The sequence below is a fragment of the Crocodylus siamensis genome, chromosome 12, assembly GCF_052110815.1.
Source record: "Crocodylus siamensis isolate JL-2025a chromosome 12, ASM5211081v1, whole genome shotgun sequence".
NCBI lineage: Eukaryota > Metazoa > Chordata > Crocodylia > Crocodylidae > Crocodylus > Crocodylus siamensis.
This window is the reverse complement of record NC_143406.1, coordinates 22,825,704-22,841,917: the sequence shown is the minus strand read 5'-3', so window position 1 is coordinate 22,841,917 and position 16,214 is coordinate 22,825,704. Positions and strand designations below refer to the sequence as shown.

Below are 16,214 nucleotides of genomic sequence, written 5' to 3'. Positions count from 1 at the left end.
GAGTATTCCAATAAAAATAATTGCTTTCAACATAAAGCTTTGAATTTGTTTGAATATAACATTTCAACCACATTAAGTGTGCTGTATTTCATTTTTTTCTTAATCAAATATTTCAGTTCAAATATGTGTGGCTGTTGGGACATAAAATTAACACGGGGGTATTTTTTTAGTTTTGTTTACTAGATACAAGTCAAATAAACATGCTAAATCAGATCATGTTCTATTTAGGGCATTGGAATATTTTCCAGAAAAGCCACATCTTTGTATTTGCCTCACAGTAACTGCTCTTGCATATACTCTCATTGCACAGTAGGTAGAAGCTAAACTGTGATGACCTACCCCTCTGCCACTCTGGGCTAAACTTCTGCACTTCACAGGATTAACTGGCTAGTACTTCGCTGTGGGCAGCGGCAGCATACAGTACAGCAGCAACAGCTGGAGTTTCACTGCTGCAGGGTGAGAAAGCACCTCGTTGTTTTGGTGTTGAGTGGCCATTTAAAGACCAGTTTTCAGTGGTAGAAAAATAAGTTACATTTTCCCCCCACCCCCGCAGCAGTGGACCTCCAGCTGCTGCTCCCGCCCTGTGCACCACTGCTGCCCTGCCCTCTCCATTGCTGGAGCCAGAGCTGCTGCAGAGAAGGTGCCTGAGGAGGGCTGAAGAAATGGGAGAGTGAGGCACCCCTAGCTCCATTCTGTTATTGCCTCCTTTAGTGTCTGGGACTCACCCACCTATCATTATATTAGTGGCAATTCAGCTTCCGCTTATTGCAGGAGAAGTGTATGATAGTTAGCACAGTGCAGCCGATATGCAGTAAAACTTCCTCCCCTTTTGCCCATTGGTAAGCTGTTCATATGTCCATATCCTAAGAATCCCGAAGGGAGTCAAGTTACGTTTCCTTCTTTATGAATTTTGCCTTTTATCAGATACTGGTCTTTAATGATTTTTCACTAAGAGCTAATAGTAACTGATTTAAAGCTGGTTTAAAATATGTGCTCATTGTTTGCTGATGATGTAGAAAACCTTTGCTCTGTTTTCTGTTTTCATTTTTAAAAGTAAGTAACTTTCCCCAGTGAAAAGGGAAATTTTAAACTAGCAAAACATTTCTAAAACCTGTTGTCAGAATGTGGTTAGTAATTAGATGACATCATCAGGTTTGATCCCATGAGAATTCATTACTAATTTTGAACTCTGGTTTATATTTTATGTTTGTATAACTTGTAAGTAGCATTGTTTCTGGCAATTAAAATGTTGTTCAACTGTTGAATAAATCTGAAAATCCTTTATTTAGGATTGCGCAGTGGTTTTTGTTTAGATTGTCCTCAAACTGAGAAAAAAATGTTGATTTTGCACCACTAACTTTAAATATTACATCTTCCAGACTGGTACACATTTTAGACAAAGGAAAAAATAAACTACAGTAAAATGATCAAGTCACAACAGAATTTGAATACAACCCATGCATCAAATCTAAATAAAGAATTATTGGATTTATTCAACATTTGAATAAAATTTAAAAGAGGGGTAAACTTTCAACCCCAGACCGGGTATCCTGATCATTTATAGTTAGAATAAATATTGAGTATTTGCACCAATATTACATGATAAATTGATATAAAAGTACAAGCTTCATATTTGTGGGAGCAGCATCCTATTGCACATTTGTGCACAGTCAACAACTTTGTTCCTTTTCCTGTTACTAATGGTAAGATATTTGCTATGGTGCAGTCATTTATTTTAACATGTCAGCAATATATTTTAAAAATAATACTAACCTTTATATGTTTTCCAAGACTTTTGCTTCTTTTCTTGTTTCAGCTGCATACAGCTTTGTGCATGGCCTCAAGGATCTTGTTATAATAGATCTGTTTGGATTACAAAATATTGTACAACAGACCACTACTACAGAAATGGTGCCAGACAGCTGATTGCATTAGGCTGTTAAGAGCATAGAGTGAGCAGCATATGATAAACAAGTTCATTTGTCAGTTCTGCTGACTATAATTGGTGTAGTATTTCTGTAAATCAAAAGGAATTCCTTTGTGGAATCAAATTGTCGGCTCATGGCAGCTTTGAAAACAAGCTACTTTGTGTTTAAACCTGATTTGTTTGCTTCAGAATCTAAGTTGACCTTGAAGATGGTGAAGCTTCAAAAGAAAATAGAACTATACATTCTGTTCATTCCACCTGGATTCTAGTTTATAGCTTTACAGATTAATAAAGGAAAATGGGGGAGTTCACATCTCTAAGTCATTGTTTTTTAGTTCTAAATATTTTTATATAAACTTTACATGGTTTTTATGCAGGCTTTCTATATTATTAGCACACTAAAAACATTTTGGTGCTCTTTAAAAATATTTCGGCAGACAAGGGTGTAAATTTGATAATGTCTTTTGTTGCATGACTCATCCACTAGAAACTGAACTGAGACCCCAGTTTCTTTCACCATGAACATAAAGTACTTATGTTGAATTGATAAGGAATGAAATTTCTGTATTTCCTCCTGCTTCCATTTGTTTTCAAATGATCTGTTGATCTACAATACAAAAGAATTAAGAACAAAAAGACTTGTTCATATTCTCTCCCCCACCCTTGTATTCCAAATAGGTTATAAGGAATGCACCTGTGAAGACATTTGCCAGTGCTACCTTCAGTTCACTCCTGGATGTGTTCCTCTCCACAACAGTCTTCCTTATACTCTCTATCACTTGCTTCCTGAAACATGGGATGGCCAGTTCCCCTCTCCCACCTGCAGCAGTTGTTGTATTCATCATTGCCATCCTGTTGGAAGTGCTGTCCCTTATCGTCTCAATTAGGTAAAGTGAATGAAAGTCTAAAAAAAATGGCTGATGTCACAGAAAGGTGACAACTGTTTTATTTATAGCTTAGTAACTTCTGATTAAAAAGTAATTCATAAGTTATTATTTATGGAAGACAAAATGTTGTAAATTTTTAAATGAAGGGTTTTTATGTGCTGCTCTTTTGTATTATTATTTACTACAAATGAATCCATACATTGTAAGCCAAGTCTAATAGCCTATGTCCAACCTGAGATAGCCTGAGAGAGAGATCTGAAACTGTCTGTTTCAGCCACCACAAGGATGCCATGGGGATGCCCTATTGCCCTATACTTACATAAGTGATGGGACTGAGGACAAAAATGTAGTAATTTTTAAAATATGAGGGTACTTGATTTTATCAATAGACATGTAAAGGTATATGATGTGTAATAGACACACAAAGAATCCACTCTGCTGAAAAAATTTTCAGTGGTCCTCACAGGGTACATTCCCTAACCTTTCTCCCTAACAGTTTGTAGATAAGTTTTTATTCAGTAAAATCCTTACTTGGATGGCTCTCACAGGTCACAGTATCCAAAGCAGATGACTTGGTGCTTCCTTCCCATGAGTAAAGGGTAATGGAGTTTACATTATATAAAAGACAAATTTTTCATTCTGAATACACTGTGCTTAAATGGCGTTAGTAGCTAGGTACCTTCCCTTGACATTTTTGCTGTGAAAGCCTGCTCTGTGCTTATCCAGGGTCTAACTAAACTGCAGACAAACTTCCTGGGGTCTCTTTCCTTTGTTTTTCTGGAAGAAAATTGAGTGCTCTGAATGAAATGGGAAGCCCTATTTTTCTTTCCCTTTTCTTCAGTTTCAAAGCTTTGTTCTTCCAGGCAAGGTGGTGGGGACAGAGAACTTGATTCACCTTAAGTTTGAATCGGATATCTTTATAGAAAGGACAGGGATTGATGGCTCAATAGTCTGTGTGTCTGATATTTGGAATTGGGTATTAGCAATTCCCATGTTTGGGTGTAGCAATAATTGTCTTGTAGAATAGCTGCCTTATGCTTCATTGCTTTTGTTGGTTACCGGTAGGGACCAAGAAGATTTTTTTTTCTGTTTGTAAATCCTTCTGGTGTACAGTGTTTTATTTGCAGGGCTGTTGGTTGTACCCATGTTGGTCTAAGTTGCTTTGGGTAGATGTGATATCTTTTATTAGACCAGCTAAATAGTTTCAAAAAAGTTCTTTGCAAGCTTATGAGCTCACACACCCTGAATGCCTGAAGAGGGGTGTGTGTGCCCGAAAGCTTGCAAAGAACTTTTCTCCAATTATTTAGTTGGTCTAATAAAAGATATTACATCTACCCAAAGAAACTTGCCTGCCAGTGTTTTATTTTGCCTTCTGAAATACTGGGATGTTGGTCATAGCTAAAGCAGGGGGGTGGAGGGGTTGTGTGTTAACTGTGGCGTGTTGATGCTTCTGCTTCTACTTAGGAAACGCAGAAGTTCTGGCTAGAATGTCTTCCTTTTCTGCTCAGGATCATACTAATTGCCAGAGTTGCATTAGGATGGAATTTTTCATCTAGGTCAGACTGGAATGAACTGTGGAGAGTTTGCTTTCCTCTAATTTGAGGCATAGCTCTTTTTTCCTAGGATCTTCTGAGACTGTATTAATCAATGACTCCCTTATCATTCGGTGGCATTGCATTGTCATTTCCCTCATCTCCCCTGCTTTTGTCTATGATATTATACTGCAATGTCCTTGGTGTTTCCAGTACTGTTCCTTGTATTTGTGAGAGCTTGAAGTGCTGATTTTAGATTCCTTGGGTAAATGATTGCCAACACATGGTAGGGACTGTGGACTTGATGGCCTGGGAGGTTCTTCCAGTCCTATGTTCCTAAGGGTGGAGTTACATGTTAACACTTAAACCAGACTAAATTATGGAATGCTAGGTGGTGTTGGAGTTAGACAATGCTGTGAGTAGCAGCACATTAAGAGTTAATACCATTTCTTGGCTGCACAACTCTGACTTGTTACTAAAGGGCTGGTGAGCAAGGGTGTGGTTAGGAGGCAGGACACCTGGAATCTATCCATTCTCTGGGTTGTTTGGGTGCTGAGGTGCTGGAGGATTGCAAATTGCTCGTTTCATCTCTGTGGAGCAGACTGAAGTTCTCCTAATATGAGCTACGTAGCACAGCCCAGAGTTAACCTTTGCTAGAAGTGGCATCATTTTGAGACGCTTAGAGGGCACTTAGCACAAGGTAAGAAGCTTTAATATGTGGACACTTGCGTTTTAAGTATCCATACTGTGGTCTAAGTGTAACATGTAACTCCGCCCTAAGAGGCATTAAAGAGAAAAAATGAAACTTGAGCTTTTCTTCCTTAGGGCTATTTCTTATTCCTGATTCCCTCTGATGGCTTAGTCTCTAATGTTTCCCTGAATATACTTTGCATACTGTGCAAATAATACATCCTTTAAGCTAAAGTTCTTCTGATCTCTTTCCTAAAAAGGTCTAGCTATGGATTTAAGTTAAAAAAATGCAAATGATGACTTGTTGCTAGGAAGCTCCACTGTGGGACCCCTACTGTAGGGTAGGGGTCCCACAGTGCACAAGCTCCACTGTAGGACCCTTACTGAATACAGGGTGGCAGCCCACAGTTGGTCCCTGTGAAAAGGCAGAGCTCCTACATACTTCACATTGGTATTCCTGAAATCAGATGGGAGTGTTCACTTGTCCAGAAGCCCAGGGAATATGGGGAAGACAACAGTCCATATGAAATCAGTCCTGAACAGGTGAGGGTACTCTTAGAACATTTGGATGTTTTCAAGTCTGCTGGGCCAGATGACCTGCATCTGAGAGTCCTGAAAGAACTGGCTGAACTCATAACAGGGCCTCTGGCGAAGCTGTCTGAAGAGTTGTAGAATTCGAGGAGTAGTCCTGAATGACTGGAAGAGGTCTAACATGGTACCCACCCATCTTTAAGAAAGGGAGGAGGAACAGCCCTGCAAACTATAGACCAGTCAGTCTGACTTCAGTCCTGGGAAAATCTTAGAAAAAATTGTCAAGGGGCCATCAACCACAAGCTTGTAACTGGTGGGGTATTAAGAAGCAACCAGCACAGCTTTGTCAAGGGTAGGTCACGCCTAACAAACCTGGTGTCCTTCTCTGACCAGGTAACTAACCAGCTGGACAAGGGACATGAGGTTGACATCATTTACTTAGACTTCAGCAAGGCCTTAAGATATAAATTGAGGAATCAGTGGGTGAGAGACAGGCTGGGTGTGGGGGAGAAGGGGGATGAATGTAGCAGTTAAATAGCGGAGAGGTACCTGGGGAGTCAAATGTCAGGCAGGTTATAATGTGTCATAAATCCAAAGTCTATATTTAGTCCATGATTTTTTATATCCAGGAGGTTGATGAAGTGAAGTTCATAGGCTCATCTCTGAGAACTGTTTTGTAAGTTTCCTTTGAGGATTAGAGCTGAGAGATTGGCGAGAGAGTGGTTTTCTTGTGAGAAATGTGCCCCCACTGGTAATTGGGTGTTTTTGTCTGTGAGAGATTTCTGGTGTGCGTTTATTCTGGTGCGCAGTTGTTGTTTAGTCTCACCTACATATTTTCCATCAGGGCATTTGGTGCCTTAGATGAGATATATTATACTCTGGAGGTGAGCAGGGACCAGGTCATCCCCCTCACCAGGATCACCTATGGTCCCAGGGGAGGCGCAGCCAGGCTCAGGGTCAGTGAAGACCTAGTCAGGGAACTTCTGGAGGGACTGGACATGTTCAAATCAGCAGGTCCTGACGACCTCCACCCCAGAGTGCTGAGGGAATTAGCAGAGGTCATTGTGGGACCCCTGGCACAGCTTTACGAGCACTCGTGGTGCTCTGGAGAGGTGCCGGAGGACTAGAAAAGGACCAATATGGTCCCCATTTTCAAAAAAGGAGGACCAAGGAAATTATAGGCCTGTTAGTCTTACCTTGGTCCTGGGGAAGCTCTTTGAGAAAATTATCCAGGTGCACATCTGCGAGGGACAAGCAGGGGAGAGTATGCTTAGGGGCAACCAACATGGGTTCATTAGAGGCAGGTTCTGTCAGACCAACCTAATGCCTTCTACGACCAGGTCACAAAATCCTTGGATGCAGATGTCGCAGTGGACGTAGTCTTTCTAGACTTTAGGAAGGCCTTCAACCCTGTCTCTCACCCCATTCTCATTAGAAAAATTAGGAGATTGTGGTGTCGATGCCTACACAGTCAGATGGGTTGCCAGTTGGCTGGAGGGCTGCACCCAGAGAGTGGTGGTGGTCGGGTCATTTTCAGCCTGGAGGGATGTGGTCCTCGGGCCTGCACTGTTCAACATCTTCATCAGCAACTTGGACGAAGGGGTGAAAAGCACCTTGTTCAAATTGCGGATGACACTAAGATGTGGGGAGAAGTGGGCAGGCTACAAGGGAGGGACAGGCTGCAATTGGATCTGGACAGGTTACAGGGGTGAGTGGATGAGAGTAAGATGGGATTCAATACTGACAAGTGCAGTGTACTACACCTAGGGAAGAAGAACCAGCAGCATACCTACAGGCTGAGGAACTCCCTTCTTGTCAGCACAGAGGCAGAAAAGGATCTTGGAGTCATTATAGACTCCAAGAAGAACATGGGCTGCCAATGTGTGATTAGTCAGGAAGGCTAATCGCACCTTGTCATGCATCCTCAGATGCATCACGAGCAAATCCAAGGAGGTGATCCTCCCCCTCTATGTGACACTGGTCAGACTGCAGCTGGAGTACTGCATCCAGTTCTGGGTGCCGCATTTTAGGAGGGATGTGAACAACATGGAGAGGGTCCAGAGGAGGCCACTGGCATGATCAGGGACAGCAGGGCAGGCCCTATGAGGAGAGGCTTCGAGATCTGAACCTGTTCAGCCTCCACAAGAGAAGGCTGAAAGGGGATCTGGTGACCGTCTCTAAACTGGCCAAGGGAGACCAGCAGGCAGTGGGAAAGTCCCTGTTCCCCCGAGCACTACTGGGAATAACAAGGAATAACGGCCATGAGTTGACTGAGAGTAGATTCAGGCTAGATATCAGGAGGCACTACTTCACATTCAGGGTGGCTAGGAGATGTGTTGGTAGGTTTTACATTTCTTATCATAGCATGGTCTGGATCCATTTGGTGTGTTCTGGGCCTGAGGAAGTTTTTTCTTAAATATTTTCTTGGCAGTGGACTTCTTTTTAAAAGTATATTGAAAGTGTTATCTCCAGTTGCAAAAGTACAGTGTGAAGAATGTCCTTCTCCCCCACCATTTGACACCTTACTGCTTTAACTTCCAATAGATGTAATTAGAAGTATAAGAGAGCTTCATGTTTCCAGCTCTGCATTTTATAAAATGTTTCTTGGAAGATGAGTATTGACCAGCTACAGCTTTCAGCATGTAAGGGTTTTGTAAACAGTTGCACAAGAAGACAGTATATACTATATATGAATTCATTCGGTTATGAACTAAGTGTAAATACAGGCATTTTGGTTTTTTTATCTAGTTGTTATTGCAGTGTCCTCTTGTTCTGAATTAAAAGCCAGTATAAATAGGATTCCTAAAGAGAATGCTGTATCTATGAGACACAGTCACCCCCCAGCTGGCAGGCTGCTCTGTCCCAGCTCAACTTGCTGCGTCCTGGCCACATGTGAAGGCATTGTATTATAAAAGATAGGGTTGTATGGGGTTGAATGAAATTAGATTTAATACCAGAATGTGGAACTTTACTATAAATGCTGTTCCAGAAGATCACTGTGAGATAATATGTAAGTATTGCCAAATGTAGAATGTTGTATTCTTCTGGAATTCATTACTATTAATTTTTCAAACATTTGAATATAGAAGTGACTCCATCATGGTGACTAACTGATCAAGTTTACTGTGGGCTGGTTATAATGGCTTCCACAGGGTGACAGTTGTCCTAGTATAGAGGTTCAGTAGAAGGCCTTCTGCTTTACCTCATCCCTTCAGGGGTCTGGTAGCAGGCTAGTCTAGAGAAAGCTAGCTGCACAGTGGTATCTACACATAACTTGCATGTTACAAAATCTGTCTCTCTGCCTGCCTATATTATGGTGGCACAGATGATCACTGGGAATAGGTAGGAGATGTCTCATAACTGCATATGTGGAGTTCCAGTAGCTCTAGTGACGCCTGCAACTGAAATGCAAAAGTTGTCACTTTTCTATTGTGTTGACTGGGATTTCACCAATGGAGGAATAGGCACATAGTGTGGGTATTTGAATTTCATTTCTCCTGGCATTCCACAATTCACCCATATATCAACTCTTGCAGTATCATTCTGTTTCCCTGTGGTTGTCTAAATGACAATTTTTTAGTCATTTAAGTAGTACTTTTATCACGTATGACAGATAGACATTCTGCTCCTGGACACAACCCTGCATTCACAGATGGATGTATATTTATGTACCTTCATGCAAATCCATAGAAACAAAATGGAGGTGGGGTGGAGGTGGGGAGAAAAGCCAGAGATTCAGGGCACTTTTACATGTGCTCCAGGGGTAAGAAGTGCCTTTTGGAGCCGCTCTAATTAAAGTGCTGCAATGTCTCATGTATCAGTGTCCCCACGCTACAAAATGGTGGCAGGGACACTTGATCTAAAGCTTGTTCAATAAGCTTTAGTTCAAGTGCCCCCACCATCATTTGAAGCACAGGGGCACTGATTCATGAGATGCGGTAGGCTATTGGAGAGCAGTAATTCCCATGTTCCAGCAGACTCACTTAATCAAGTCTGCTCTGACGCACTGTAATTACAGTGCATCAGAGCAGCCTCCACGCTCATGTACAGGCACCCTCAAATTATAACCCCTTCTCCTTCCAGCGTGTTTGAACCTGCATCTCTCAGACTTCCTGGCCTGGTACTGTAACAGCCATGCTAGCAGGTCATGACCCTTGTCCAGTATTACTCTGACCCTTGTCCAGTATTCTCTTGCAACCCCCCAGGGATCCAATTTCTAATGGAGCACCAAGGAAGCATCTGGATAATGCCTGACCTATGTCTTAGGTGCTGGTACACAGTCACAAGGAACATACGTATAGAACCAGCCTCATGCATGGCCAGTGAGTAGTCGGCACACCCTTGTATGGATCTACACCGCTAGGAAACTAGTAACTGCATGCAAGTGAAAAGAATGCCACTTGAAAAATTATAAGACTGCCACTTAAATGATTATGGTGAAATAGAATGCCACCCTCAGGCTAGGGACAGAAATTACACATAAACTGATATAAGTGATAGGAAGCCAGTTCAAATTTGTAGCACAACAGAAGTTCAGTGCACATAAACTGCTTTCAAAATGGCCAAAACTGGTTTAAGATAAACCTAGATGGATATAGTATCAGCTTTAACTGTTTTAGGTTAAATCGGTTTATTGAACTTCTGTCCCAAATCTCCTCCAAATTCAAGTTAATTCACAGTCCCCCAGAAACCCAGGATGCTTTGTTCCCTTCCCTGCAAACCCCCCATCACAGGGTAGCTAGGCTAGTTGTGGCCCAAGCTGTCTGCTCCAGCTGAGCATGGAAGTGTTCTCTAGTGCACCCCCCACCCCACAAACCATCCCCCCCCGGCTTTTGGCCTGGGCCAGTGCAGGCATGTGGCTGCATTTCTGGAATCAAAAGTCAGTGTCTGTTCACTTACTTACTGGTTCAATCTATGCAGCTTAGACTAACCTGTGAAGATTGAATTGGTTCAGCCTTGTGCTGTTTGACTGTGTGTATTTAGGCTTTAATGTTTGCACTTTGTATGGAAAAGTGATCTTCACATTTAAGTAAGCTTACTGTGGAATCTTCAAGACCTGGACTAAATCTTCTTCCACTTAAGTCTTTGAGGGTACTTTTATACATGCTCTGGGAGCCAGAGCGGGGAGGGGTCATTTTAAGTAAAATGCTGAAATGTCTCATGTATTAGTGTCCCCATGCTTCAAAATGGCATTGGGGGTTCTTGAACTAAAGCTCATTCAATGAGCTTTAGTTAAAGCACTCCTGTCACCGTTTTGAAGTGTGGCAATCTAATACGCAAGATGTGGAGGCTGGCTGGAGCACAGTAATTACCATGCTCCAGCAGACTGAGTTAATCCAGTCTGTTCCGGCATGTTTTAAATATAGTGTTTTAGAGCAGCCCCCAGCACATTTACTGGCAACCTGAGACTTTTACCTGAGCTGTCAGAAGTGATAGAGTTGGGAGTATAATACCCCATTTTCACTGTACATAATCTAGGAATTTTTTTTGCTATCTAAAAAAAATTGGTTGTCAGAATTATTTCATATTAGCTTTTCATAGGTTTTTAGTTGTTTGGTAGGGTTTGTTACTTTTTGCTATTACTTTTTGTTTGAGGGGTTTTTTTGGAGAGGTGGGGGTTGGGTGCTTGGGGATTTTTTTTGTTTTATTTGTACTTAAATGAAAATCTGTTAAGTGGATTTTGTATTTTCCAGTCTGTTTAAAAAGTCTAGTATCTCCCTCTAGTGGGACACTTGTTAAATTATAGTGCATCTCTGTCCCTTCTCTGTTTTTTTTTGTTTTTGTTTTTTTTTGCTATTCAGAACTTTCTATGACGATAGATAGGTTTTCCCATGTAAACAAAAAGGTTTGTATTAAATTGCAGTGTAAGTGCATATAGATCTTCAAGTCCCCGTTATGTTGGAACATGCCTTGACCTTTGTCCCGCACTCCTGCCATGCCTTGATGTTTTGGTTTTTGTGGGGAGGTTAGGTAATTCCTTGGGTGAAGATCCATCTGGCTAGGCCACTGGTTTGTCTGCAGGACCACCTCCCTGACATCCTGTCCCTTTCCACTCAGGTTTGTCGTGAAAGATTCTCACCAGTCCTATGTTAAGGTTCCAGCCTGGGCCCCTCTCTCTGGGTTCCTTCCATATTCCTTATACTGTCAGTTAACTCCTCTTTTCTCCCCTTTCACAAAATCACTATCCAGAAGTTATTTCGACTGGTTATTTATAAACATAATGTTATGCACATTCACTCGTGGAGTCCTCAAATTAGTTCACTCATTTTCTTTTAAGTAATCTTATAAATTCATTCCATAATTCCATAACTTAACTCTCTTATGGGTTTCCCATTCACCCCCACGAATTCATTCAAACCTACAAACTAATTTACTTCATGCTTCCTAATCATTCCTATAAACTCATTCATAATTCATAAATGAATTCCCTTCTTGCTTCTTGATCATTTCTCTAAGGTCATTCTCAGTCCCTAAATTAATTTTCTTCCAATCTCTTATCTATTCCTGACACTGCCGTGCCTTTACTGGGTGCCTCAGATACAGATCCCAACTCTGCCAATCCCCGAAATTACCAGACTAGCCCCTTATGAACCCGGCCACCCATTGCATTTATCTCTTTCTGTCAGGTTGGTCAGATCTTTACTTGAGGTTTATCCTGGCTTCTGTGGGACTCATTGGTTCGGCCATCTGCATCTCACATCTCCACACAGGATGTACAACACTATGCCTAAGCCCTACTCTTCCCCTCTCTGGGAGATGCCAAATGCTGATCCGTCTTCTGGCTTTCTGTTCAATTGCCCAGCCAGTCCACTGAGCCAATGAAGGTGGGCTCCTCCAGACACGTGACCCTGTGCCCTAGGAGGCCTGCCCCTTCCCCAGGTTACCCCCAGACCCTTTTCCTGATGCACCTGTGGCTATGTGGTTCTCCTGGGTGCACTCAGGTGAGTTCTTCCCTGGCCAAGCCAGCTTCTCTGGTTCATAGCAAGGGCTTGACTCCAATTCCTGCTACATGGAGTAACACAATAAAAGAGGAAAGAAAAGAAATGGAACCTTGAACGCTTAAAACAATGTTGTAGTTCCTTCACAAAAACTATAAAAAGAAAGTTCAGAAATTCAAAATTGATTTACAGTAACAAACAACCAGACCACCTAAAGAAAAAGAATAATAATGTTAAATCTATCCAGAGAACTTTAGCTCTGCCAAGCTTTCACCTTTCACTTCAATCATGCCTTTCATTTAAGTCTAAAATATAGTAGAAAAAGACATTTTTGCTTCTGAACGAGCTGAGTAATTCTAAGTGCATGACTGTTATTCTTTGCATATTTCTATGATGCCTACATGTGAAACTTTGTTCTGGTAAGTGACCTAATTTTTGTGAGTAGTCCCCAGTACAGTAACTGCTAATGTGTACACATGACATACCACAGTATCATGTAGGGTACTGCAAAGCTTTGGTAACTGATTCAATTCAGAGGAGATTCGGCTCGATTTGGTGGCCGAATCTCCAAATCCAAATCGAATCGGGATACCCGTTAAAAGGTCCAAATTGAATCAGAAGCCTCCAAATTGATTCAGAGTTATCAGATATTTGGAAGGTTTGCAGCAAGGTCTCATGGGCGCACAAAGGGGCTGCCATCCCTACTATTTTCATCCCGCTCGGCCTTAACACAGATAAGTGATATGAGTTTTACTTTCAACAGTTTGAGGTGCACTTTCATAGAAACCCCTGCACCTGTCTCCTTGAAACTTGGCAGGTGTCATGCCTTCAGCTACCACCTCTGCTGTTTTCATCTGAATCTGCAAAGAAAATTACAAAGTTATAGGTATTTTAGTGATTCCCTGTTATAGTCTATGGCCGAATCGCTGAAGCCGAATCGAATCACTGTCCCTCCGAATCAGCTGAATCTGAATCTGAAGTGAATACTTGCTGCTTCATACAGGCCTAGTTTCAGGCACAGATATCAAAGTTGGGTCGAAGGAGCTAGCTTAGTTTCCAGAAGCATTATCCTTGGATTGACTACCATTGCAGAGAAAATTAGCACAGCGCTTTGGGAAAAACACCATACTGATGTACCTTTACTGCTTCTGATACCTAGGCTAGCACCTTAAGACCTAACTTGAATGTCCCTGTATGGCACTGCTTCATGACTTGTAGGCCTATGCTCTGTACCCGTGCTTTGTCTCACTGCATTAGAACTGTGAATAGTTGAAATTCCAGATATTTTTTAAACATTCTTGCAGGCAGTTCTCATATGACAGTCATCTTTAGTGATGATTGATAAGATGTAAAACCATGTCTCTCTTTCTAGTAATTGGTCGTATTGTTAAGAAAGACAGGAGTAGTTTAATGTAACAATATAAAGACAGATGCACTTTAGTTTAAATTCTGTAATAATACAGAAGAACCTGGATTTTTGTACGGTTAAGGTCCTTAACCCCTTGTGAAGATCAGGGCTTGTGAATTAGCTAGGATATGTGTAGCTGCAGCAAATGGATTTGGACCTTTACCTGCCCTATTTTCTGGGATATTACATATCCTCAAGTAAGACATGCACCTTGTTTTAGGAAGGCAGAATAAAGAAAAAAATATTTTTCCAAGGCCTTCCCTGCTACAGCATGGTCTCGCCATGGTTCAGTGCTCCTGGATGCATGCAGGAGGGGAAGAATACAGTGCTTAGCATCTGTACACATAGCATCACTCATAGGGCTGTGCAAAACTTGGATCCCTGATTCAGTGGCTGAATCTCTGAACCTGAATTGAATCAGAGGACCCTTTAAATCTCTCCAAAACAAATCAGAGCCCTCCGAATCAATTCAGAAAGATTCGGCGATTTGGACATAGACACAGCTTTAAATGCTTTTTCTACGTACCTCAAGGTACCAGGCAGCTTGTGAATACTACAATGCTGGGGCACAAGGAGAATCGCACAGAAGTGCGGTGGGCTCCCCAGCGCGCTCAGCAGCAGACCTGGAAGTGGACCAGAAGTACTTCCAGTCCACTTCCAGGTCCACTGGGGAGCCCACGGGGGGGGGGGGGGGCGGAAAGGGGGGGGGTTTGCATCCCACCGGCTTGGTGACTGGTGCCTCCTGGGTCTAGGGGGAGCGGGGGGGCATCCGGGACCCAGAAGTGGACCAGAACTACTTCTGGGTTCACCACCAAGCACGTGGAGGGCCCCCCTGCACTCCTGTGGGATGCATCCAGCATCACAGTGTTCACAAGCCACGCTGATACCTCAAGGTATGTAGAAAAACATTTAAAGCTGTGTCTACGTCCAAATCCCTGATTCTCTGAATCAGCATCTAATCTTCAGATTCAGATTTGGCCAAATTGAATCAGGGACAGTGATCCGAATCAACGAATCGAATCACTGTCCCTGATTTGGGCTGAATCCAAATAGAATAGGGCCCACTTCCCACACCCCTAATCACTCACCCCCCTCCTTGCTCAAAGCTTTAACTCTGTCACAGTTGCTGCTGCTTCACAGCCAAAAGCTGTTGCCAGTTTGGCAGAGAACTGGACTTTGCCCCCCTGCATGTGCCTAGAGAGGCAGCACAGCCTCCGGCAGCCATTGCAGTGTCCCCATGTCTTCATTCGGGCACAGAAATCAAGTTCCACACTTAAAACATACCCCTTAATTTTGGCTGGCTAATTTTGAGGGGAAGGGTGCATCTGGTATGCAAGTAAATGTGGTAGTAAGCACCTTGTAGTAAGAACCATTTCTTCAGGAGCGTTTTGTACAGTGCCAGCTGCACTGATGGCTGCTATAATAAATACAAACAGGCCAGAAGAGAAGTGTGAGAGGTGTCAGGGGCCCTCAGCTGTGCTTAGCATAACTTCTTTTTGTACACTGAGGGTGCTCTTTTTGTACGCTAATGGTGCCAGCTGTCAACCCATACCCTCCTCAAGTTCCTTAATAAGAGGTAACTAAGTCTGATTTCAGGAGCTGATTCTGATGGTTTTAAAATGTTAGAAATGTTCTGGGAGAGCTGGTTCTGATGGCTTTCAAATGTTAGAAAATCAAATACTTGAACTGTTTCTAAGTCTGCAGTTAACATTCACAGATTTGCTAATAGCACATACAGCCCCACATTTCAAGCACCTGTAATGTTACTGTAAACCAGGACTGTTCAGTTTCAAAGTGGCCAAGGGTCTCATGTCTACACACTACACCAGCAGGGGCCATACCAGCATGAGCCATGGCTCTCTGGTTGTAACCTACACATGGACACCATCCCCCAACTGCACTCTATGCATCGACCTGCCTGCACCTTGTTATGTACACAGGGCCAGGAAGTAGGAGCTGGAGGATATAGAGGAAGCTTGGAGAACGTGGCTGCAGCTTCAGCTAGAGTGATGGAGGCAGCAGCAGCCCCCAGGGCCACAAATTAACTGCCAGATGCCACCAGTTGGGCACCTGTATTTGAAACAAATTCTTAAACTTAATGAAAATTTTAAAACTAATAAATGGCAGGCACCTATTTTTCACATTTTCTTAATTGCTAATGATATTTCTTCAGTTTTTGAAAAATAAAATAACTTTTATCTTTTACCAGTGCACACAAGTGACTACTGGAGATTGTTCTGTGACTGGTTATGAACCCAGGACTATAGCTACTAGAGTTACCATATTCGTATAGGTGAATAC

At 42.4% G+C, this 16,214-nt stretch overlaps 1 protein-coding gene across 4 annotated transcripts in view; it reads left to right on the top strand.

Moving 5' to 3' along the window:
• ADCY9 (adenylate cyclase 9) overlaps nt 1-16,214 on the top strand; it is a 190,364-nt gene that overhangs the window by 144,071 nt on the left and 30,079 nt on the right. For all 4 annotated transcript variants that reach the window (XM_090023387.1, XM_090023386.1, XM_090023389.1 and 1 more), the window contains exon 6: nt 2,606-2,814. In XM_090023387.1, coding sequence (XP_089879513.1) covers nt 2,606-2,814 — 209 coding nt within the window. The remainder of the gene's footprint in view (nt 1-2,605; nt 2,815-16,214) is intronic.